At 44.6% G+C, this 24,975-nt stretch overlaps 1 protein-coding gene across 3 annotated transcripts in view; it reads left to right on the forward strand.

Moving 5' to 3' along the window:
- Nucleotides 1–24,975, forward strand: part of MTF2 (metal response element binding transcription factor 2) — a 54,186-nt gene that overhangs the window by 14,980 nt on the left and 14,231 nt on the right. For 2 of the 3 annotated variants that reach the window (XM_032773016.2, XM_032773017.2), the window contains exons 2-7: nucleotides 7,278–7,330; nucleotides 7,749–7,947; nucleotides 8,076–8,157; nucleotides 10,529–10,624; nucleotides 11,022–11,122; nucleotides 11,512–11,660. In XM_032773016.2, the coding sequence (XP_032628907.1) occupies nucleotides 7,278–7,330; nucleotides 7,749–7,947; nucleotides 8,076–8,157; nucleotides 10,529–10,624; nucleotides 11,022–11,122; nucleotides 11,512–11,660 (680 nt within the window). The remainder of the gene's footprint in view (nucleotides 1–7,277; nucleotides 7,331–7,748; nucleotides 7,948–8,075; nucleotides 8,158–10,528; nucleotides 10,625–11,021; nucleotides 11,123–11,511; nucleotides 11,661–24,975) is intronic. The other variant, XM_032773018.2, reaches the window with a different exon arrangement.

Below are 24,975 nucleotides of genomic sequence, written 5' to 3' on the forward strand. Positions count from 1 at the left end.
TTTGGAGAGAAGAAAGTTGGTACTTGAGGGAGTTTTATTTTTGAGTGTTTTTTTAGAGTAATTTCTCCAACTTGATCTTCCTATCAATTCTTGTTAAACACAGTGGGTCATTGATATTCTACTATTTTTTAAATCAGTTTTTCCAATTTAAAATGGCACTAAATAGTGTAAACTAGGTGGCGTGAACTGAATTTTTTTCTTTCAAAATGCCTTATCCCACCTAATTCCTTGTTCTGTGTTTTGCATCATAGTAGTAATCAGCCACATACTCAGTTTCCAAAGAAAACTTTTGCATCGAAGGAAAACTCTTTATCTACAACCTCATCTCAATTTCTGCAATTCAGTTCAGAAGGTTCTCTAACGGTCAGCTGGTCCTACTTCATAATTTGCTGTAGTTGTTCTTACATGGTGCTTCTAAGAGAAGTAGTTTATAAGTCGTCATTATGAAAATGAAATATGTACTGACTGATATGAGTATAGAGCTTGCTTCCTTTTGTCTGCCTTAGTATCTCTCCCAACTTAAAACAACAAACAAACAAAAGATTAAAATAAATGAGACTTGCAAAGGAAAACATTAGGACTGTAACCTTTGCTGCTCTTTATTATTTGTACTGTGGTAGCACCAAGGAAGCCCAGTCGTGGACCAGGACACTATTGTGCTAGGCATTGTATAAGCATGACAAGAGATGATTCCTGCTCCGTAGAACTTAGGATCTGAATTTTATGATGTGTGAAGGACTGAAAGGCTTATTTTGTCTCACTTCACTTACTCTTTCTTTGTCTCCCCAAATTTTTCTTTATACATTAGAAATTCAGGTTCTTTCTAGGGTGGATGACTCTATGGTGGCTGGAGGGCTAGTGAAATGACATCCCAAGAATTAAGAGTAAAAAGTCAAGTAAGGGCTTATCTAAATGAAGTTAAGTTGCCATAAGGCAGCTTATATTGACATAACTATGGAGGTGTACACACAGCAATGCTCTTCCCACATTTAACTCTCCTACTACACTGGCATAATAACACCTTGATGAGAGGCATAACACTTAGGACAATGTAGTTAGAGCAACGAAGTGTTGATGCAGATACTACATTGCTTATGTCACCCTAAGTGTCCTTCAGGAAGTGTCCCACAGTGCCCATTGTGACCGCTCTGGTCACTGGTTTGAACTCTGCTGCCCTGCAGCCAGGTACACAGGCATATGCCTCTTCCCTTTTAAATCCCTAGGAAATTTTGAAATTGCTCTTCCTATTTGCTCAGTTTGGAGAGCTCACATAGCATCTGATTAGCTGACCACAACAGCTCCCTGCAGCAAATGCGCTCCTCCCTCGAGTACATCGGACATGGTGCATCTGCTGGGCCTGTGGGGAGAGGAGGATGTGTAGTCACAGCTCTGCTCCAGCCGCAGGAACTTTGATATCAGTGGGCAGTTTGCTTGGAGCATGGAGGAGAACATAAGAACAACCATACTGGATCAGACCAAAGGTCCATCTTGCCCAGTATTCTGTCTGCCGACAATGGACAATGCCAGGTGCCCCAGAGGGGATGAACAGAAGAGGTGAACATCAAGTGATCCATCCCCTGTTGCCCATTCCAAGGTTCTGGCAAACAGAGTCTAAGGACACCATCCCTGTCTATCCTGGCTAATAGCTATTGATGGGCCTATCCTCCAATAATTTATCTAGTTCTTTTTTGAACCCTGTTACAGTCTTGGCCTTCACAACATCCTCTGGCAAAGAGTTCCACAGGTTCACACTGTTATGTGAAGAAATACTTCCTTTTGTTTGCTTTCAACCTGCTGCCTATTAATTTCATTTGGTGACCCCTAGTTCTTGTGTTATGAGAAGGAGTAAATAACACATCCTTATTTACTTTCTCCACACCAGTTGTGATTTTATCCCCCCCCTTAGTCATCTTTTCCAAGCTGAAGAATCCCAGTCTTACTAATCTCTGAAGCTTTTCTGTACCCGTAATCATTTTTGTTGGCCCTTTCAGAACCTTTTCCAATTGCAGTATATCTTTTTTGAGATGAGGTGACCTCATCTGCATGCAATATTCAAGATTTGGACGTACCATGGATTTACATAGAGGCAATATATTTTCTGTTTTATCAATCCCTTTCTTAATGATTCCCAACATTCCGTTTGCTTTTTTGACCACCACTGTACATTGAGTAGATGTTTTCAGAGAACTATCCACAATGACTCCAAGATCTTTCTTGAGTGGTAACAGCTAATTTAGACCCCATCATTTTATATGTATAGTTCAGATTGTTTTCCTATGTGCATTACTTTGCATTTATCAACATTGAATTTTATCTGCCATTTTGTTGCCCAGTCACCTAGTTTTGAGAGATCCTTTTGTATCTCTTCGCAGTCTGCCTGGGACTTAACTATCTTAAGTAGTTTTGTATCATCTGCACATTTTGCCACCTCACTGTTTTACCCCTTTTTCCAGATCATTTATGAATATGGTGAATAGGACTGGTCCCAGTACAGATCCCTGAGGGACACCACTATTTACCTCTCTCCATTCTGAAAAGTGACCATTTATTCCTCCCCTATTGTTTCTTATCTTTTAACCAGTTATTGATCCAGGAGAGGACCTTCCCTCTTATCCCATGACTGCTTACTTTGCTTAAGAGCCTTTGGTGAGGGACCTTCTCAAAGGCTTTCTGAAAATCTTAGTACACTATCCCCCTTGTCAACATGCTTGTTGACCCCCTTCAAAGAAGTCTAGTAGACTGGGCTTTGGAGTGGAGCGCGGTGCAGCTCTGGAGCAACAGAGCTGCAGGTTTTTGCCTGGAGCAGGATCGGAGCCGGAGCACAGCTCCAAAGCCCTGCTAGTAGGTTGGTTGATTGAGGCATGATTTCCCTTTATAAAAACCATGTTGACTCTTCTCCAACAAATTATGTTCATATATGTGTCTGACAGTTTTGTTCTAGAATATAGTTTTAACCAGTTTGCCAGGTACTGAAATCAGGTTCCCAGCCTGTAACTGCTGGGATCACCTCTGGAGACCTTTTTAAAAATTGGTGTCACATTAGCTATTCTCCAGTCATTTGGTACAGAAGCTGATTTAAATGATAGGTTGCGGACTACGGTTAGTAGTTCTGCAGTTTCACATTTGAGTTCCTTCAGAACTCCTGGGTGAATACCATCTGGTCCTAGTGACTTGTTACTGTTTAGTTTATCAATTTGTTCCAAAACCACCTCTAATGACACCTCAGTCTGGGGCAGTTCCTCAGATTTGTCACATAAAAAGAATGGGGTCACCTAAAAAGAAGGGACATACAGGAGTGCTGTTCAAAAATCAAGGAGTTGAGGCAGGCATACCAGAAAGCAAGAGAGAGGGAAATAGTTGCTCTGGTGTGGCATTGCAGAGGTACTGCTTCTAGAAGGAGCTGCATGCCATCCTCAGCAGCAACCCCACCTCAACTGCCAAAAGGCCTGTGGATACTTTAGGGGGCTGGAGTCAATAGCCAGCCGAGTGAACTGCGAGGTTGATGTAGTGGACGAGGAAGTGGAATTGGAGGAGGATGGGGGATAGGAAACAGGGACATCCGATGGCGTGGCAAGCCAGAACTTCTTTTTAATTCCAGAGCAGTCTAGCCAGTCCCAGCCCTCCGGCTCTGGTGTGCCTAATGCAGGAGACAGAAGCTCTGGTAAATTCATTGTGCTTTAATTCTGCAGGGACACATGCTGATGTTCTGGTTTGTTAACCAGGGTAGAAGAGGGATTGAAATAACCAACACAGGTATAGTTTGTATCTGGTTCTCATTCCCCTGTGCAGGTAGGCAGCGGTGCCCTGTGGAAAAATTATTAGTTTATGCACACCGGGTTGTCCTGAGAATCCTCCCAGAGAGAACTCTAAGAAACTTTCATGATGGTAATCTGCAATCCTCTGCCAAAAGTTTCTTGGGAGCAGGGCCGGCTCCAGGCCCTAGCGTGCCAAGCGCGTGCTTGGGGCCGCATGCCGCGGGGGGCGCTCTGCTGGTTGCTGGGAGGGCGGCAGGCAGCTCCAGTGGACTTCCCGCAGGTGTCCCTGCGGAGGGTCTGCTGGTCCTGTGGCTCCGGTGGAGCATCTGCAGGCACGCCTGCGGGAGGTCCACCAGAGCCGCGGGACCAGGGACTCTCCGCAGGGACGCCTGTGGGAGGTCCACCGGAGCCGCGGGACCGCCGAGTGGCAGAGCGCCCCCCACAGCGTACCACCGTGCTTGGGGCGGCGAAATGGCTAGAGCCGGCCCTGCTTGGGAGGGCTGCCTTGTTTCTTCCCCTGCTGTGGCAATCCACAATTACTTCTGCAAGCATCATCGCAGCACATAGGAGAGCAGCTTATGGACCCAGTCTGCATCTACACGCGTGCAGGAGCTGTACTCTTGCATCCTCGGTTACCCTCAGGAGTGAGATACCCATGGCTATCACCCTCATATTGAACTCAGCATGGCTGGGAAAGTGAGACAGTTGTGTTTCTAACTTGTTTGGATCAAGTGTGAGTGCACTCAATAGAGCTTCTGTCTGTGTTGTTGCTTTAGCATCAGCAGAGGTGCCCTGGAATGTCTTCTCTTGCACGCTGGCTGAGCCTCTCCATCTGATGAGACAAAACAAGGAATAAGGGAGATGTGTTCCAGGAGGTGATGCAATCCTCTGGTGCTTCGAATTGGGAGCAGACAGCATGGAGAGAAGCTACCAATGACAAACTGCAGATGGACAGTCAGGATAGGAAACAAGCATGGGGCAGATGATAAAGCTGCTCGAGGAGCAAACAGATGTGTTTCAATCTCTGAATGAACTTCAGGTGGAACACATCCATGCTCACTTCCTCCTGCAGCTTATACTGAACTGCCTTCTAGGCCCTCCCACCACACTCCTCACATCTTCTAGGGCTGTTATGCCCGAGGGAGATTTTTCACAATGACAGCTGGACATACATCGAGCAGTGAGAGCCTCATTGGCAATTGTGCTTTTGATGTTCATGTTTCTACCAAACAGAAATATTTGCATGGGTGTGGAATAAAAAGTGGATGAATCTGTCTCCTACATACAGTGGTTGCTGCTAAAATTCAGACAGTGCCAGTAGGTGCATTTGCATTGTTTAAATTACTGTGCACACGTCAGTCATTACAGGGTTCATACTATGATGCAAGAAAACAATGCCTGGCTCAATACATTACAGCAGTTTATTGTCAAAATGCTCTTTTAAAGCTTCCCTGATTTGAGTAGCTCCCCTTCTGAGCCCCTCTTACAGCTCTGGTATCTGGAGGCTCAAAAGCAGCAGCCAACCGGTCCACATCAGCACTCCACATTGTGGAACCTTCTGTCCCTTTAGCTTCACAAATGTTACATAGAACACAGCAGGCTACTATGACCGTGGAAATATTTTCCTGACTGAGGTCTAACCTGCCAAAGAGGCACTGCCAGTACCCCTTTAAGCCCTGCGCCTGTTGTTGAAGTGCTCCTTGCTGCAGTCAGGGTTGCTGATGTAAGACTTCATAAGCCATGGAAGGAAGGGATGAGATGGGTCTCCCACGATCACAGCTGGCATTTCCACATTCCCCTTGGTCTGAAAAGAGTCTGCTTGCAGCTTTTTATATAGGCCAGTGTTCCTCAAGAGGCGTGTGTCATGCACCTTGACTAGCCCATGTTGCTTTCAGTGAAATTTTGGTGATCCACCTGGGCTTGCAGTACCATAGAAAAATAGCACTTTCTGTTGATGTACTGTGTCACAAGGTGGGCTGGGGCCAAAATGGGGATATACGTGCCATTTATTGCCCCACCACAGTTAAGGAATCCCACTGCCACAAAATCATCCACTATTTCACACACTGCCTAGAGTCACAGTCCTTTGTAGTAAGAGACGATTTAATGGCCCTGCAAACTTGCATCACTGCAACCTCCAAAGTGGACTTTTCCACTCCAAACTGGTTTGTGACTATTGGGTAGCAGTCTGGCATTGCCAGCTTCTACACAGCGATCACCGCTGGCTTCTCCATTTTTAAGGCAGTTCTCATTTTCGTGTCATTGTGCTGGAGGGCAGGAACGAGCTCCACACACAATTCTGGGAAGGTGGCATTGCGCATCCAGAAGTTCTGCAGCCACTGCTCATCATTGCATACCCACATAACAATGCGATCCCACCACTCAGTACTCGTTTCTTACACCCAGAACCAACGGCTGCACTGTGAATGCCAACAGCAATCTTGAATTGCTTCTGTCCATGTCACACAATAGGGTGGACACCATGGTGTCCTAATCAGTTTGTAGCTCATGAAACACTGCAGGATCCAGGGGCATTGTGTTCATAAGGCTCCTTGCAGTACTGGAGAGCTCTGCAGGATCCATTCTTCTTGACAGAGAACTAGGTGCGCGGTTTACAGGGTCTGTTTGAAAAGCAGTGCAAAATGTACTAGGAAGCCCATGGAATGATGGGTCGGAGAAGTTTAGGTTGACTTATCCTGGTAGTTTACCAACTTTAATCCCCTATGTCGATTAATGCTTTGTCATCAGAAGAGCTTCTCCTGTCATCATAGCTATCACTTCTCACAGAGGTGGAGTTGAGCTGAGAAGAGTTGCAGCTGCGCCAATGCAAGTTTGTAGTGTAGATCTGCCCTAAGCTATTTTAAAGTTGTTTTTTTAGACAAATAAAGAAAAATAAATTTGCTGTTTGGGCGGCTAGGACAACTGAAACCCTGATCTAAATGAATGGAACTTTTATTTGTGGCTGCTGTACTAAGTGCTGCACTTCATATAAATTCTGGGTGTCTAAATTTAGCCAAAGTTATGTGGAAAATGAAAACTTGCTTCCCACCTCTGTTTCCTCATAAATGCCACCAAATTATAGTTGTATTACTTAGTACAGAGGTCCCCAAGTTGTGGGGTGTGCCAAGCAACGTTCAGGGGTATGTGGTTAGGACCTAGGCAGGCTCCAGGATGGGGGGTGGGGGGAGAAAGGGGGGGAGCACCACTCCGCTTGGCCCTGTGCCTGGGGTCCTGGCTGCCAGCCCTGCGGCCTCATATCCATTCCCGCCCCTGGCTGTGGCCTCATCCTCGGCCCCCTTATGCCTGTCTGTGTCCTTCCACCCCCTGGAGCTGCATCCCTGGCTCCATAGTGTACTTTGGGGACAATCTGCCACATGCAGTCTCTCTTGTATAGTTTGTGTCTCAACTGTCTGAGTGGAGTCGGAAAAGAAATGTAGCAAAGTGATGGCCTGGCCATGCACAATGTTTCTTCTGCCTTTCAGTGTGCTTGAAAAATGAGATGGGAGATGTTTTCATTTTCAGGCTGAAGTTAGATATACTGAGTCAGCCAGAGCATCCAGGGGATCTAAATACATGTAGATGAGCAGCTTGTCCTGGAAGAAGGGACAGTTTGTTCTAAGGACTGAGTGGTAACTTTTGAGCTACTAAAATGGCAGTTTTCTTATCTAGATCCACATTGCCCTTAGACAGGTAACTTCTATCACTGTAAAATAATAACAGTGATTATATAGGTCACCTTACAAATATGTTTTTATGGCCTCACGTTGAACCAGTTTCTCCTCCTTCCACCCTTTCCCCCTTAAGTATTGGATTCCCGTGATTGGTTTTGGTGCTTTTTGAATTTTAGTGGCAATATGTTTTAGTTAGTGACTTATTACACAGTTCTGGAGATTAGCAGAGAGGCTTTTCTTTGTAAGTGCTATTAAGGCAGACTGAAGTACCAGTGACAAGTTTAATACGTTATCCTAATTTAGTTTTTTCTTTTTATTTTAGAGACTCTACAGGGGTGGGTAATTCACTGGTCCAAAAACAGTCTCCTTTACCTCGAAACCAAAAGACACCAACATCCTTGGCCAAGCTGTCCTTACGGGATGGACAGAAAGCCAAAAAGCCAGTGTGTAAATTTGAAGAAGGTCAGGATGTCCTAGCGAGGTGGTCAGATGGCTTGTTTTATCTTGGAACTATCAAAAAGGTAACATTTTTAACAGGCAGAAAGTCCTGTAGCATCATACATTAAGCTTGACTGCAACGTTAAATAAAGCTTCCTTATTTTTAACGTTTCTACATATTCACAAAATCAAAATTGTATCTTTTTTTCAGATAAACAAATTGAAACAGAGCTGCTTCGTTATATTTGAAGACAGTTCCAAATCCTGGGTTCTCTGGAAGGATATACAAACAGGCAAGAACTTCAATTAAATTCAGTATTTTATTTAGAATAATTTAAATGCTGAAGTACAGTGCCCATAGTCTCTTTAAATGAGTTAAAAACACATCTTAAATGCAGTACAGTTTAAAGACCCATCATCAATAAACCATCGCGTGAGGAGGGAGGCAGGCAGGCAGTCTTGCAGATTGGTAAATCCTAAATCATATAGGTCAAGAACAACACATTAAACTTCACCAGAAACCCACAGACAGCTGGTGCAGATTGAGAAGTGCTGATAGTTCATTTATCAAGTGCACCACTGGATTTTTGCAACCATCTTCAGTTTTCAGATGGCTTTAAGGTATTGTTTAGAGTGCATTGTTGTTGTGTAATCTTGAGGTGACAAAGGTATGAATGACAGTTGCAAGGTCTGTGTCAGAGAGGAACAGTCACATCTTCCTGGCCAAATGTAAATAATGGTAAATGGACCTGGTCATTACTGCTGCCTGTTTGTTAGTCCAAACATTTTTCCAGCCATCTTAATGTGAAATGTCCTCATACTTGTATCAGATTTTAAGAAAAAACAAAATCTCAATTTTAAAAAGTCACATTCTTGTTTGTGTGGAGTGCCTATGGTGCTTCATCTGCAGCAGAAGCTAAACTTGTGCTAGTATGATCTAGCCAAATGGACATAGGGCTAAACTAATGCGCACTTTTATGTGCATGGTTTTATATAAATAGTGATTTTTTTCCCCTCTCTCAGGATTTTTGAGGATTATTTAACAGTGTTAAAGAAATGCAAAGCACTATGGACAAATCTTTCAAAAGCTATGGACATAAATTGCACATAAGACGACTGTATGTAAAGACATAATAAATTACTGAACATAATGTGTTTCTGCATACAAAACAAAGCACACAGTTGCCTATCTAGAATTTGCAGATGCATCTTTTTGATTCTGCACCTATATTAAATAGCAAAATAATTGTTACTGCAGAGTTAAGGTTACCGGTTATAGCTCATGCCATGGCAGAATGTCAAGTTTAGCAAAACTCAAACTTCTAAGAACCCAGGGAATAGTCAAGGTAAGCACTCATGCAACCTTAATTGTATCCCCCCTGGAGCTGGCAATAACCACGAAGAATTAGCTGCATACACTCCAGGTGCATTCACTTTGTTGGGTGCAGCTGTATTGAACAGTGAAGGAAAAAACTGGAGCAGTTTAGAAGAGCTGGGATTATAATAGAAGGAGATTTGGGTCTGAGTCACCCCCATTCCCTTCCCCCTATGTGTATTATCAAAGAAAAGAGGTGCGTATATACCTTGAGGTTCCAATTTGCATCGCTTTAATACAGAATTATGGAGGTTGTCAGTAGCAGGGCTTTGGGGTCTTGTTGCCATGGGTATTATGAGTACTGAGGTAGAATATGGGAGCAGTCTGTGGATCTAATGATGGGGAAGGTATAGGTTTAGATGGTATCTTGAATGCAAATGTGAAGGAGTTGTAAAATTTAACTGTCACTACACTTGTAAATGAGTAGGAAGTATGTTGGGGCGGTAATTAGGGTCAATGTTTGAGCATAGGACAAGTGTAGGTAGCACCTGCCCATTATAGTGAAAAGCCCCAGAGTGGGCTTGTGTGTGTATTGGGGCATTGCTCAAAAGGCAGAGTTAAGGCAGTGAGGCTGTTTACCTTAACTATGTGTCTTCTGGTTTTCAGAAGTTTGAGTTTTGCTGACCTCAGCATTCTAGAAGGGCACACGTTATCACTGAACATACTGATGTCCACATCAATGAAGTCCTTTGTCATTTAACTTCCTTGTTTTTTAAACAGAAAAAAATGTTTGTTGATAGAAGTTAGCGACCATTTAGCCAGTTGTATTTCTGGGTTTGTAGTTATGCTTTTGAGGCTAGATAATAATCAAAAGACCTAACTTGTATAGTGCTTGTTGTCATTATCCTGATTTTTCAGAAAGGAAACTGAGATACAGGGTGGTGAAATGCCTTGCCCAAGGTCATCCAGCTAGGAATGGTCCCAGTATTTTCAGTATGCCACACAGTTGCTATGTGCGTCCTCAATGCTTCTATCCCCTCCTGTACATTTTTGTTATAGTGGAATGGGGATAATGGTCATGCTTTGAAATGTTTGCAATGTGTTGTTGCTAACAGTGCTGGTGAGAAATCTGGTCTGTGTCCCAAAACCAAACAGGGGTGATGAATATCTTAACTATTTTGTGGATTACTCAGTATAGCATAAATCTGCTCCCTGCCATGCATACGCACATGACTCGGACTACAAAAAGAAAAGTAATTAATGATCGTCCCAACTAAAGATTTTAGTCTAAAAAGAGATTTAACTGTGAAAATTCTATAAAATGAGATATACTTTTTGTCTATTTTTAGGAGCCACTGAAAGTGGGGAAATGGTCTGTACGATATGTCAGGAAGAGTATTCCGAAGCACCTAATGAAATGGTTATATGTGATAAATGTGGCCAAGGTAACTTCTGTTTCTTCACGTTTGTTCCATTTAAGACATTTTGGTTTATTCTCAGCTGTGGCCAATGGAAAGGCAAAAGAAGCCATAACAGGGGTCAGTGCTTGACTACTTTTGTCTTGAGTTTTGTAATCTTTCACAGTTCTTGTTTGTTGTAAACTGACTGACAATGTCTGTTGTTGATTTGTGAATATAGTTTTTACCACAAGAACTTTAAAAAGAGCATTTGGAACACTATTGATCTTATTACCTGATCATAATCTTTTCACTTAAAATTGAAGTAAAATATTCTTCATTTAAACAACTTTTTTTCTTTCTAAAACTTTTTAGTTCCTGTAAATATGGACAAAGTCTTCAATGGGTTTCTTTTATAAGAGTAAAATCTGTATTTTGAATTCAGGTTATCATCAGCTGTGTCACACACCAAATATTGATTCCAGCGTGATTGATTCAGATGATAAATGGCTCTGTCGACAGTGTGTGTTTGCAACAACAACAAAGGTGTGTTATGGAAACAAATTTTTGTCTATCAGGCTGACATAACTTGTACATTTCTTCCTCCATAGTATTTGTATGGTGGTTAATGTAAACTTCTTACCTGTGAGGTTGAAAATGACAAATAAAAACTAGTGCTCTTTGAGAGACTTCCCACAGTTCCTGGCTTTGATGTGGATGGGAAATTTTTGTGAGTAAATTGGAAGCTATGAAATTTTATTATATTTTTTCAAAGGCTATTTTTAATAAAATAGCTGGTATATCAAAATTGCAGGTAAAATTCTTATAAAAGTATTTTTATAACTATATACGCCTTTGTGTTGAAAGATTTTGTAATTTGCATAACTACACTTATCCATTTTTTTAATAAAAACAATGGATCTATTTTGTTCCAGAGGGGTGGTGCGCTGAAGAAAGGACCAAATGCCAAAGCGCTACAAGTCATGAAGCAAACATTACCATACAACGTAGCAGACCTTGAATGGGATGCAGGCCATAAAACCAATATCCAGCAATGTTACTGCTACTGTGGAGGCCCTGGAGAGTAAGTAAATATAAATTCCCATCAGAAGCGCTTTTTCCTTCATGCAGCTCTACAAACTTTGGCCCTTGTTCTGAAAGCACTTCGGCTTGTGGTTAACTTTACTTAACTGTTTGCAGAATCAGGGCCTAACTACTTTTTCTTCAGTACTTAGTGTACACGATGGTGGGGCTGAGGTGCAGTTAATAAAGCGTTGAGCTTTGAAATAAACATGTTTTCTTCATTGTATCTTGTGGTAAGCATTGTCCTTGCCCCAAGGAATATATCTTTTTGTTCTTTATACAGCACCTGACACAACGTGGTCCCAGTCCATGACTAGAGTTCCTAGGTACAATAATACAAATTGATGCATTATGTTGTTGCATCAGGTCTTCACATGTATCTAGCTACTTGTTCAGGTTTTATCATGCCACCAGTGAGAGTTGTAGCTGTGAACGCCTTCTACAAAAATCACTGCTTTCATGGCATTACTTCTGGTCTATATTTGAGGTCAAACATATAGAGTAGCTGGTGGCACTGCAGTTATAGGCAGTGGTAATAATGGAACTGTTATACTGAGGAAGAAAATGGTGGAGTTGAATTTTGATATTGGCACAGTTGACTTTAAGGCCAATATACATACATTTAAGTTCTCTGGAAGAGTAGTGCATGACAGATGTGCCTAAAATGTGATTCTGTTGAAGAAATTACTTGATTTGTAGCTTTTAAATATTAGGTTTGAAGATGCAAATGCTGACTTTTCTCAGAGGATGTCTAGAGGCTTACACTGAAGTAACTGCCTCTTGATTTAGCCACTTGGTTCTTGTTTCAGCAAACCCTTATTCCTGGGAGTATTCTTCTGAAGTTAGTGTAGGGCCATGTCTAAGCTACTAGCTGAATTGGCACTGCTGCAGTTGATGCAGTGGTGTTGATTTAGCAGGTCGGGTGAAGACGCACTAGTCGGTGGGAGAGTGTCTGCCATTGACATAGCATGGTGTAGACGCTGCTATAAGGAGACCTAAGTTACGTCAAAGACTTAAAGCATTAATGTGGACCAACCCTAAAACTGGTCACGCGAACAACAGGAGTACCCTGCTGAATAAGGGTTTGCAGAACTGTGACTTCACGTGAGGGCCAAATTAAAGCAATCTGAGGTAATAGTACACCATAACATGCGGTCCCCTATGACTCTGCCTCCTTACCATGCCCAGCCCCTCACTTGGAGTGGTTGTGGCAAGAGGGCTCTTTTTTGTCCCAGAGTGGCATTAGGAGGCCCTCTTCTCCCTTGAGCAGGAAGTGATCCTCTCTCGCCACCCTGAGAGGAGAGGGTGAAGCTGGGTGCCTTCCTGTTCCTGCCCCAGCAGCTGTGGTATTTCTTTGGATGAGTGGATTGGGCTTGTTATGAATGGAGCAATTCACACTTCTCAGGACATGTCTACACTACAAACTGGTTAATGCAAGGTGCAGTAGCATGAAACTGGTGCAGTTAGTATAATTTGGTTGCATTGCTGCTGCATGTACTCACAGGGAGTGCTTGTGGTGACACACAGTGCAGCGTACCATGGATAGGTATTCCAGTGTGCCACATACCACCTTCCAGTGAAGTGCCTTGTAGGGAATTTTTGCAATGCATTGTGGGGCATGCAAGGGTGACTGGGAATAAGGAGTCAAGTTCCCATCATGCAGCTTTTTCCATCCCCTTAATGCCATCCTTATCTCGTGATCTTTTGCTTCTTTTTAAAAATTCCACAGACACTTGCAGCACTTGTTGCTCTCTGCCGTTTCTGACAAAAGCTTGGAGTCTGGACAGCTCTATGCTGTTGTCATGAACATTGCAAACAGAGAATGAATGATCCTCTAGTATTTGCAGAGCTGCAGGAGATACTGCAACAGGGGGAAACCATGATGATTTGTTTCAAGACATAATGTTAAGGGACATTGCGAAAAACAATTGGAGCTTGGTGATGGTCATGGACAGCTGCAGACAGGGCTGTTCTGGGCCTGAGAAACAAGCACAGATTGGATCACATCATACTGCAGGTATGGGACAAGCTGTAGCTGCAGCACTACAGGATGTGAAAGGCCACGTTCCTGGATCTGTTAGCCGAATTTGCCCCAGTCCTCCAGAGCATAGTCATAAGAATGAGAGCTGTACTGGCAGTTGAAAAGTGAGTAGTGATAGCACCATGGAAGCTTACAGCCTTGTATTGCTGCTGGTCAGTGGGAAATCATTCTGAAGTTGGGAAATCCACAGTGGGGACTATTGTCATGCAAATATGTAGGACCATTTATCATCTCCTGTTACACGGAACTGTGGTGCTCTGCAATGTGTAGGGTATTGTGAATGAATTTGTAGCTATGGGTTCCCGAGCTGCAGTGGGGTGGTAGATGGCACGCTACCATCCCTATTTGATGGTAGATCCCTATTTTGGCCCCACCCTGAGTACGTCAACAGAAGGGGCTACTTTTCTGTGGTTATGAAAGCATTGGTAGATCTCCAGGGATGCTTCACTGTCATTTGTGTGGATTGGTCTGGGAGGGTTGCATCTTTAAGAACACAGGGCTGTTCATGAATCTGGAAGCAGGGATGCTTTCTCCTGACCGGCAGACTGCTCTTAGTGATGTTGAAATACCAGTAATGATCTTGGGGGACTCAGCCTACCTCTTGCTCCCCAGTGTCTTACAAAGCTAAACACTGGCCACCTTGACACCATCCTGGAAAGATTCAGCTGCTGACTCAGCAGCACAGAATGACAGTTTTGAATGTATATTCATCAGGTTGAAGGAGCACTGGCAGTGTTTACTCACCAGATTAGATCTCAGAGAGAAAAATATTGCAGTGGTTATAGCTGCCTGTTATATCCTTTGTACTACCTGTAAGTCAAAGAGGAAAAGTTGCTGCATTAGTGGAGACAGAGGTGGAGTGGCTGTCTGCTGACTTTGAACACGCAGGCCATTAGAAGAGCTCAGTGTGGGGCTATGTGGTTGAAGGAGACCTTGAAAGGAGCAATTTAATGGTCAGTCACAATAATGTGCTGTTCTTCTTGGAATGGAGTCCCGGTGGGCGCTCCACTTTAGGTGATTGTGTGCCCCTGTGCCTCTAGTTGGAGAATTTCAACAGCAGTACCTGGCTGGGCCACACATGCATTCTCCCAGTCTCATACCTGCAGTAGCAATTAACTAGCAAGGCGTGGCTGCCGCCTCCATCTCACCCCCCCCCCGACACACCCCATTCCTTTTCAACTGCTCTTGGTCTGAGTTGGAGCTCTGACAGTGCCTCACTAACTTTGCCTTCGTGTTAGCAGTACATAACAGCTAGATTAGTGTTGGTCTATAATAGTTAAGGTAATTCCTTAAGACCCTTTCTCTCTTTTTATTTCTTCCCTGTTAAAGGATTTTTTTAAATCATTTTGTCTCACTTGAGATATTCTTCAAAATGCCAGGATCTCGAGGCTTTAAATGTTGCCTCTCCTGCTGCGAGGCAGTTCCACTTTCCGGTGGACATTCAGTGTGTCTAGTGCTTGGGGGAAACTCGTACCCCAAAAGTGCACCCATTGCCACAACTTCGAGGCTCGCACAAGAAAGTACGTCGCATAACTTAAATCCATTCCCCCCTCCCCCCCTTAGACCGGGCCTAAGAGGAAGCATTCCACAATTCAGGCTCCAGCATCGGTACTGACCACACTGCGGCAAAGTACCTATGAGTGGGCCGGGACTTCAGTACTGTCAGAGCCAGAGTCCCTAAGTGGATAGACTCTAAAAAGGAAGGCAGAGAAAAGACTGCCCATTCCACCATGGCACCGGCAGCAACAACTAAACACTTAGTGCTCAATGCCTCTGCAGTTTCTAAGGCATTGACACCACCTGCTAGCTCCTTGCCACATTGCAAGGATGCATCAGCAGTAAAACTTGCTCTGTCCCTCTCGGTGAAGCTGATGTCGGCACCTATTCCTCAGGTGCCACAATACCTCCTGGTACCACAGCAACTCTCGGCACCGCTGCAAATGCAGATGGCACCGCCAGTACCAAACTTACAGCAGTTTCTTGCACCTACAGATCTGTCAGTGGCCCTGGCACCTGAGTTGCCTCTCCTTGGTACTGATATTGTCTTGCTCTTTTCACTACCACTGTCTCTTCTTCAGCGAGGAAGACGAGCACAGGGAAGTTTTTTCGTCCCAACACTCCTCAGCTTTGCAAGGCAGTATCAGATCTGAGCCACAAGTGCAGCCTAAGCATCACCCAGATCAGATTTCCAGGGATGGTACAGATACCCATGGGAACCTCCACCAGTGATTTTTTCCCCACCACAGTGGCCCTATGGGCAACCTACAGCCAATACTACTCTGAACGCTCGAGAGGTCCCAGGGAAGCTCAGATTACGGGTGTCCAACCTGAAACTGAGAAGAAACCAGAATTTACCAATGTACATTGCCAAAGAGCCACAGTAACACAGCAGACCCACATCAGCTCTCCTCCTCCTCTCAGTGCTCCCAGCCCCTCCCACCCACTGGCAGCCCTCCCCACATCTCCTAATCAGCTGTTTTGTGGCATGTATGAGGCTCGGGGAGGGGCGGAGGAAGAGCAAGGGCATGGCAGGCTCAGGGGAGGGTGTGGGAAGGGGTGGAGTGGGGTCAGGGTCTGTGGCAGAGCCAGGGGTTGAGCAGTGCGCACCCCCTGGCACACTGGAAATTTGGCACCTGTAACTCCAGCCCCAGAGTCAGTGCCTATACAAGGAGCCTCATATTAACTTATGCGGCTCTTCAGGTGGCTCTGGAGCCACAGGTTGGCCACCCCTGATATAGTCTCCTCACCAGCGTCAGCAGCACCATTTGACATTTCCCATGTGCGATCTTTCAAGGAAACAGAGGAGGTTGTGCACCAGAAAGCTATTCCTGTCACCAACCCTCCTCCCTCCCCTGATGAGACCATCATGCCTCCGCCACCTACTGCTGGAGATGAATTCACACAGTTTCAAGATCTATTTAAAAGGATGGCTGACATGCTCCAAATACCCCTCAAGGAAGTCACTAAATCACAGCACAAGCTCTTGAACATACTCCACACAACTACCTCATCTAAGATCTCACTGCTGATTAATGCCGCAGTCATGGAGCCCATCACAGCCTTCTGGCAGACCCCTGCCACAATCCCACCAACACATAAAAGGAGGATAAAAAATGTTACATCCCTTTGAAAGGGCTAGACCTTTTATTCTGTCATCTCCAGCCAAACTCTCTGGTGGTAGACTCACTTAACGAAAGTGGCTGGCAACCTTATTCCAGGACCACCCCGTATGACAGAATGGAAGAGATTGGATCTACTCAGCTGCGAGGTCTATTCATCAGCAACTTTACAATTTAGAATCACTAATTATGAAGCCCTAATGGCAAAATACAACCACATGAATTATTCCAAACTCTCTAAATTTATTGACTGCATACCTGTATTAAAAAAAGAACAATTTACATCACTCCATCTCAGAAGGATACCTGTTGGCCTGCATGGCCTTTCAGGCATTGTTGGATTCCGTTGACATGGCAGCTAGGTTCATCACTACTGCCATTGTAGTGCTGAGCCTCCTGGCTTCACCTGTCGTGGTTTCCAAAGTAGAGGTGCAATCCAAAGTAGAGGGCCGCCCCTCCGAGGGTCCAAAACTGCTCACTGGTAAGACCGACGAATCCCTCCTCTCACTAAAGGATTTGACAGCTGCTCTCAGATCTCTTGGCATATATACACCTGCAACACAACGTAAACAGGGCAGGTATTACACCTCACAACATTTAAACAGGCTCCCTATACGTAGACCCAGAGACAATAGGATCCTTAGAGGCGCAGACAAAGGCCACCAAGTGTAAAACAAACTCTTTCCAACCCACCGCACCGCCACAACTTATCCCAAACATCAAATTTGAAGGTTTGGTCAAGGGCTTAGCAGACCTCCCCCCAATTACCAGTGCTGACACCACTATCCATCAACCATCCATTTACAGGTTATGTAATACTACTATACTCAATATGGCAAACCATCACCCCCAACAAAAGGGTATTGGAAGTCATCAAAACAAGATATTCCTATCCTGTTCTTCTCCATCTCCTTCTATCCACCCTCCCTCCCCATCCCTTCTCAGGGACCCCTCTCATGAGCTCCTCCTGAGACAGGAAGTAGAGGACCTTCTGCAACTTGGTGCAGTACAACCAGTGCTGCTACAACACACAGGGAAAGGGTTCTATTCTGGTTTATTTTTTAACCCAGAAAAAGTCTGGGGGATTGAGACCTAGTCTCCATCTCAGGAACCTAAACAAATTTGTCAAAACACAACAATTCTGGATGGTTACTTTAGCAACCATCATTCTAGCTCTGGAACAAGGAGATTAGTTTGTAGCCCTCGACCTGCAAGATGTTTGTTTATTTTCACATCACTGTTCATCCAGCACACAGACTCTTCCTCTGATTTGTCCTTGGGCAGGATCAGTATAAATACCTGGTACTGCCCTTTGGCCTTTCCACAGCTTCCCGAGTGTTTTCCAAAGTTCTGGCAGTGGCCGCAGCCCACTTACGCGAGCAAGGGGTCATGATGTACCCATATTTAGATGGTTGCCTCCTCAGGGCTCCTACTTGGAAAGAAGCCATCAAAGCTACACAAAAGATGTCACTCTTCACAAACCTCAGCCTGCAAATAAACCTTCAAAAGTCAATATTAACACCAGTTCAGAGATTTGTCGCCCTCTTTACCATTTCACAGATTTGTCACTCTAGCGTCTAGTGAACCTGATCAATACTACAGTAAGCAGTCCACAAACATCCGTCAGGACCTGCCTCTGACTACTGGGACACATGGCAGTGACCACTTATGTCGTCTGACAAGCAAGACTGTGCATTTGCTGCCTCCAAGGGTGGCTCAGGATGGTGTACCTCCCACACAAACACAATCTGAAAAAACTTTTAAACATGCTAACAAAAGTCAGACTCCCTTCAATGTGGACCCGCTTGCACAATTTGTGTGCAAGTGTCCCTTTTCTACAGACTTCCCCTGAACTGATAATCACAACAAACGTCTCCATATTGGAGATCTCACCATCCAGGGCAGATGGTCTTCTTCGGAATCAACACTACACATAAATGTTTTGGAACTGTGAGCCATTCACAACGCTTGCACACATTTCCTGCCTCTGATCAAAAACAAGGCCATGCAGAGCATGACAGACAATGCGGCCTGTATGTTCCACATAAACAAACAAGGAGGAGCAAGGTCACACTCCCTATGTACAGAGGCCATAAGGCTGTAGATACGTAGATGGTGTGTTGACTGCACCATATCAGCCACCTACCTACCAGGATCTCAGAACATTGCTGTGGACATGTTAAGCCAAAAGTTCTCCCATGACCACGAGTGGGAAATAAACACCTCAGTAATTCACAACATATTCAAACAATGAGACTTCCCCATAATAAGTCTATTTGGCACGAGTCAACACCAAATGTCCAATGTTCTGTTCCAGAGCAGGCCTTGGGACCAAGATCCAGGAGTGACATCTTCTTCATCTGATGGGACGTGCATCTCCTGTATGCCTTTCCCCGACCCTGTTGCTGGTCAGGGTTATCCACAAGATCAGAACCGATTAAGCCATCCTGATGGTCCCAGTCTGGCCCAGGCAAACCTGGTATCCATATGGACAACAGATGATTCTCATGTCCTCCCACCTCTGCCGAACTTCTTGTCACAGGATGCAGGCCAGATCTTGCAGCCAAACCTGGAGACGCTCACCAGAGAGCTTGGCTCATCAGTGGTTTCAAAGCTAGGAGGAGATCTGTTCTGAGGAAGTTAGATATCTTGTTGAACAGCAAACACTTGACGTACCTCCACAGATGGAAGAGATTCCACATCTGGTATTTAAACAGAGGAATAGAAGCCACTACCACTACTCTGCCAATAGTCCTGGATTACTTTATAGGGTGACCAGATGTCCCGATATTTAGGCATTTGCCCCGTGTCCCAACCAATTGGTTGGGACGCAATTTTTGTCCTGATATTTTTGCAGCACACTTCCCCTCCTCCCCCCAAAGTGTCCCGATATTTTCTTCCTCTCATCTGGTCACCCTAATTACTTACTCCAACTTAAGAAATCGGATCTCTGAATGAGCTCTATATGAGTTCAGATGGCAGCAATCACAACCTTCCACTACAAAGTCGATGGGGTCTCAGTCTTTGCACAGCCAATTACCGGAAGATTCCTACGGGGCATACATAACATCTACCCAGAGCTCCAGCTCCTCCATGGGACCTCACTTTAGTGTTTCAATCCCTTCCAAGTGACCCTTTCAAACCTATAAGTGCTCACTACTCCACCTGTCCATGAAAGTTGCTTTTCTTGTTGCCATCATGTCTACAAGACATGTAGAAGAACTTGGGGTCCTTATGGGGGAGGATTGGACAAATGACCAGGGAGGAGCATAAAAATATTGCTCAAGCATGCAGGAGTGAAATCGGGAAGGCCAATATCACACTTGGAGTTGCAGCTGGCAAGAGATGTTAAGCGTAACAAGAAGAGTTTTTCTTCAGGTATGTTAACAACAAGAAGGTCAAGGACAGTGTGGGCCCCTTACTGAATGAGGGAGGCAACCTAGTGACTGACAGGAAGTGGAAAAAGCTAATGTATTCAGTGCTTTTTTCGCCTCTGTTTTCATGGACAAGGTCAGCTCCCAGACTTCTGCACTGGGCAGTACAGCACAGGGAGGAGACGACCAGTTTTCTACGGAGAAAGAAATGGTTCAGGACTATTTAGAAAAGCTCGACGAGCACTAGGTCATGGGGTCGGATGCGCGGCATCTGATGGTGCTAAAGGAGTTGGCAGATGTGATTGCAGAGCCATTGGCCATATTTTTGAAAACTCATGGCTATTGGGGGAGGTCCCAGATGACTGTAAAAAGGCTAATGTAGTGCCCATCTTTTTAAAAAAAAAAAAAAAGGGAAGGAGGAGGATCTGGGGAACTACAGGCCAGTCAGCCTCATCTCAGTCCCTGGAAAAATCATGGAGCAGGTCCTCAAGGAATCAGTCCTGATCACTTTTCTCTCCTCTAAGTGCTTCAGAAACACCCATCATGGATTCATGAAGGGCAAGTCATGCTGACTAACCTAATTGCTTTCTATGATGAGGTAACTGGCTCTGTGGATGAAGAGAAAGCAGTGGACGTGTTATTCCTTGACTTTAGCAAAGCTTTTGATACAGTCTCCCACAGTATTCTTGCCAGCAAGCTAAAGAAGAATGGGCTGGATGAATGGACTGTAAGGTGGACAGAAAGCTGGCTAGATCCGTCAGGCTCAATGGGTAGTGATCAATGGCTCCATGTCTAGTGGGCAGCCAGTATCAAGCGGAGTGCCCCAAGGGTAGGTTCTGGGGCCAGTTTTGTTCTAAGTCTTCATTAATGATCTGGAGGATGGCATGGACTGCACCCTCAGCAGATTTGCTGATAACATTAAACTGGAAGGAGTGATAGATAACAGAGGGACCTAGACAAATTAGAGGAGTGGGCCAACAGAAATCGGAGGTTCAACAAGGACAAGTTGAGAGTCCTGCACTTAGGACTGAAGAATCCCATACACTATTACAGACTAGGGACCAAATGGGTAGGCAGCAGTTCTGCAGAAAAGGACCTAGGGGTTACAGTGGATGAGAAGCTGGATATGAGTCAACAGTGTGCCCTTGGTGCCAAGAAGGCTAACGGCATTTTGGGCTGTATAAGAAGGGGCATTGCCAGCAGATTGAGGGACATAATTCCCCTCTCTTCAACATTGGTGAGGCCTCATCTGGAGTACTGTGTGCAAGTTTTGAGCCCCACACTACAGGAAGGATTTGGAAAAATTGGGAAGAGTCCTGTGGAGGGCAACAAATGATTAGAGGGCTGGAGCACATGACTTATGAGGAGAGGCTGAGGGAACTGGGATTGTTTAGTCTGCAGAAGAGAAGAATGGGTAGGGGGGATTTGATAGCTGCTTTCAACTACCTGAAAGGGGGTTCCAAAGAGGATGGATCTAGACTGTTATCAGTGGTAGCAGATGACAGAACAGGGAGTAATGGTCTCAAGTTGCAGTGAGGGAGGTTTAGGTTGGATATTAGGAAAACCTTTTTCACTAGGAGCATGGTGAAGCACTGGAATGGGTTACCTAAGGGGTGGTGGAATCTCCTTCCTTAGAGGTTTTTAAGGTCAGGCTTGACAAAGCCCTGGCTGGGATGATTTAGTTAGGGATTGGTCCTGCCTTGAGCAGGGGGTTGGACTAGATGACCTCCTGAGGTCCCTTCCAACCATGATATTCTATGGCACACCCACCATATAAGATCTTTCTTAAGAATAAGGTCACTCCAAGGCCTCACCCAAAGTTTCTATTTAAAATCTCTTCTTCATTATACATTAATCAACCCATTCATCTTCCCATCTCCTTTCATAAATCTCAGAAGAACAAACGAGATGGCATTCCACACACTGGGATGTCCAAAGGGCACTAGCCTTTTATCTAGAATGGACCAAAGTGTTCAGAAAGACTCCTGAACTGTTTCTGTCCACGATGGAAAGGTCCAAAGGCAAACCCATATCTAAGCAGAGACTTTCCAAATGGATTTCCGGCTGCATCCAGCTTTGCTACATCCAACATGAACTGCAACCTCCATGGATCAGAATACACTCCACAAGATCCATAGCCACATTGGTAGCCTTTTTGAACATGCCTTTTATGAACAACATGCTTATCACTGACACAGGTTAAGCAGCCACTTGGACATCCTCTCACACGTTCATACAACACTACGAGATTGATCAGGACTCAGCCTCTGACACTTGGCTGAGACACAGTCTTATTGTCCATTCAGACCTAATTCCGAATCCCCTTCTTTCCCTTGAGTGGCACTGCTCTACAGGCACTTAAAGTGAAGCGTCCACACGGACCCCACTCAAAGAAGGAGAGAGTTACTCACCTCGTGCAGTAACTAAGATTCTTTGAGATGTGAGTCCCTGTGGGTGCTCCCCTACCCACCCTCTTCCCATCTACTTCAGAGTTCTAATTTAATCCTCTGTGGTAAAGAAGGGCAGGTGAGGGCGACTGCACAGTGCTAGATAATCGCTGATGCAGGCACAAGACAGGTTGTGCACATGTGTGTCCCAGTCAGGTACTGCTGTTGAAATTCTCCGCCTGCGTGCCCGTGCGCCTCTAATCACCTGAAGTGGAGCACCAACAGGGCCTCACATCTCGAAGAACCCCTGTTACTGTACAAGGTGAGTAACTCCCTTTTTATGACAGTACTCTCTCTGGCCCTGAAGTTTGTGGGGGGGGAGGTTAGAAATTGCGTCATGCTTGGTGTACATTTATTAATATTAGTCTCTTAATGACCTGTGAATTATGCACTGCTTGCTATAGGTTTATAATTATATAACTGTACCTATGAATTCTATGATCCTGTTCTGTTACAAGTAATGTGCCCTTTAAGTAGCACTAGGCATTCTGTGATGTTATGAAGTTAAAGGAATTTATTTCCAAAATATAAATTTATTGCGTACCAAAAATAGTGCAAAACATTTAGTGGGCAATTATAAACCAATACAGCGTAAACTAATAAAATAAACTAACAGAAATTTAAAATTGAAATGAGGGGGTAAGGGAGCTGCTGAAATAGAGTTCTTCGTTGACTGCAAAGGGATGTAGGTGAATCTGTGACCGGACCTGGAGGCCAACAAGAATCTGCATCAGTTGTATTTCCTGCCTGAGAAACCCCTTTATGTTGTCATACATCTCCCTCTAGTCTTCCTGCTGGGACTCTTGGGCCTTTCTTCTGTCTGCTCTTTCCTTCTCTAGGCTGTCTGGTATGTTCACAGTCTGCTGCAGCACTGGCTTGCAGTATCTCACTGAACATGTCATCTCAGTCTGCATCTTCCTCCTCCTGCTCATGGTGTTTGTGTGTGGAGGGAGCATCACTCTAGGCTGCAACAACAGTAGCTACAGATAAAACAGGCAGATGTATTGTATTTATAGCCACAATGGAAAGCTGAAGATCAGTTTCAGAATTCCCTTCTCTTTTAAATAAGACATACTTATTAATCTTTTGCTCCCCACTGCACTGCTCTCCAGCTGCAGACATTGAGTATGTCCTGCCAGGGGAAGGGTGTGAGGGAATTGTTCAGTTGCAAACAAAATTTTGGCCTCTATTCCAATGGCATTGAGTACCGGTGCTATTTTCTGTAGGGAGTGGTGTTTTTTTAGCTGATATTTCATTCCTGAGGGTAACAGGCACAGAGAACAGACCTGTGACTGGTGTCCTCATTCTGCTTTTGCCTCTTTGAAAATTATGGAATGGCTGCGGTTATTATGTCTGTTTGCTGATCTTACTCATTTTTATACTAAGTGCTACCTGGAACGGTGCTTAGAACTTTACATAAAATATCTGAATCTCACTACTTTTACTGGCACTTATGTTAAGGTTGGGAAAGTGGGCAGAGGGATGTCTGATTTATATAAAAGTAATATCTTTGTAGAATGAACCTAGTTGACATTTGGAAGAGATGTAGCTTTTTCTTTCAAAGGTATTCAGCAATGTATCATTTTGTTTATATTACACTAAAAAAGACCCTCCCCCCCCCTTTTTTTTAAAGAACCAAAATACTTAATGAATAGTCTAGAGCAGTGGTTCCCAAACTTTTTGGCATCATGCCCTCTTTTTTTAATTTTTTCAAGAAACCCTCACGCCCTCAATTTCTCCTTTACCATCATCCAACACACCCCTCCCCCCCCGATCCTTGTCCCCTGACTGCCCCCTCCCGGTACCCCACTCCTTATCCAATCCCCCATCTCCTGACTGCCCCGATTCCTATCCACATCTATCCAACTTCCCTGCTCCCTGTCTCCTGATTGCGCACGTGCCCCCCGAACCTCCACCCCATCCAACCGCTCCCTGTCCCGTAACTGCCCCACCGGGATCTCCTGCCCCTTATCCAACTCCCCCTTCCCTCACTCCCCGCACTCTTATTAGGCTGCTCAGAGCAGCAGGACTGGCTTTTTGGAAAGCCTGGGAGGTGGGTGGGCACAAGGGATGGGGGGACAGGAGGGGAGGGGCCGGAGGCTAGCCTCCTTGTTCGGGAGCTCAAGGGCCAGACAGCCTCACACTCCCCCCTTGGAATTTCTTCGTGCCTCCCAGTTTGGGAACTAGTGGTCTAGAGTAATAAAAGATGTTGGTCCTATTTAACTGCACAGTTTTTCTTGAAAATTTACTGAGTATTTAAAGAGGATGTTATCAGAATAAAAATTTTCCTTTTAATTTTTAAATAAATGTCCATACGTATGCAGTAAATAGTTGA

This window comes from Chelonoidis abingdonii, chromosome 7 (genome assembly GCF_003597395.2).
Source record: "Chelonoidis abingdonii isolate Lonesome George chromosome 7, CheloAbing_2.0, whole genome shotgun sequence".
Classification (NCBI taxonomy): Eukaryota; Metazoa; Chordata; order Testudines; family Testudinidae; genus Chelonoidis; species Chelonoidis abingdonii.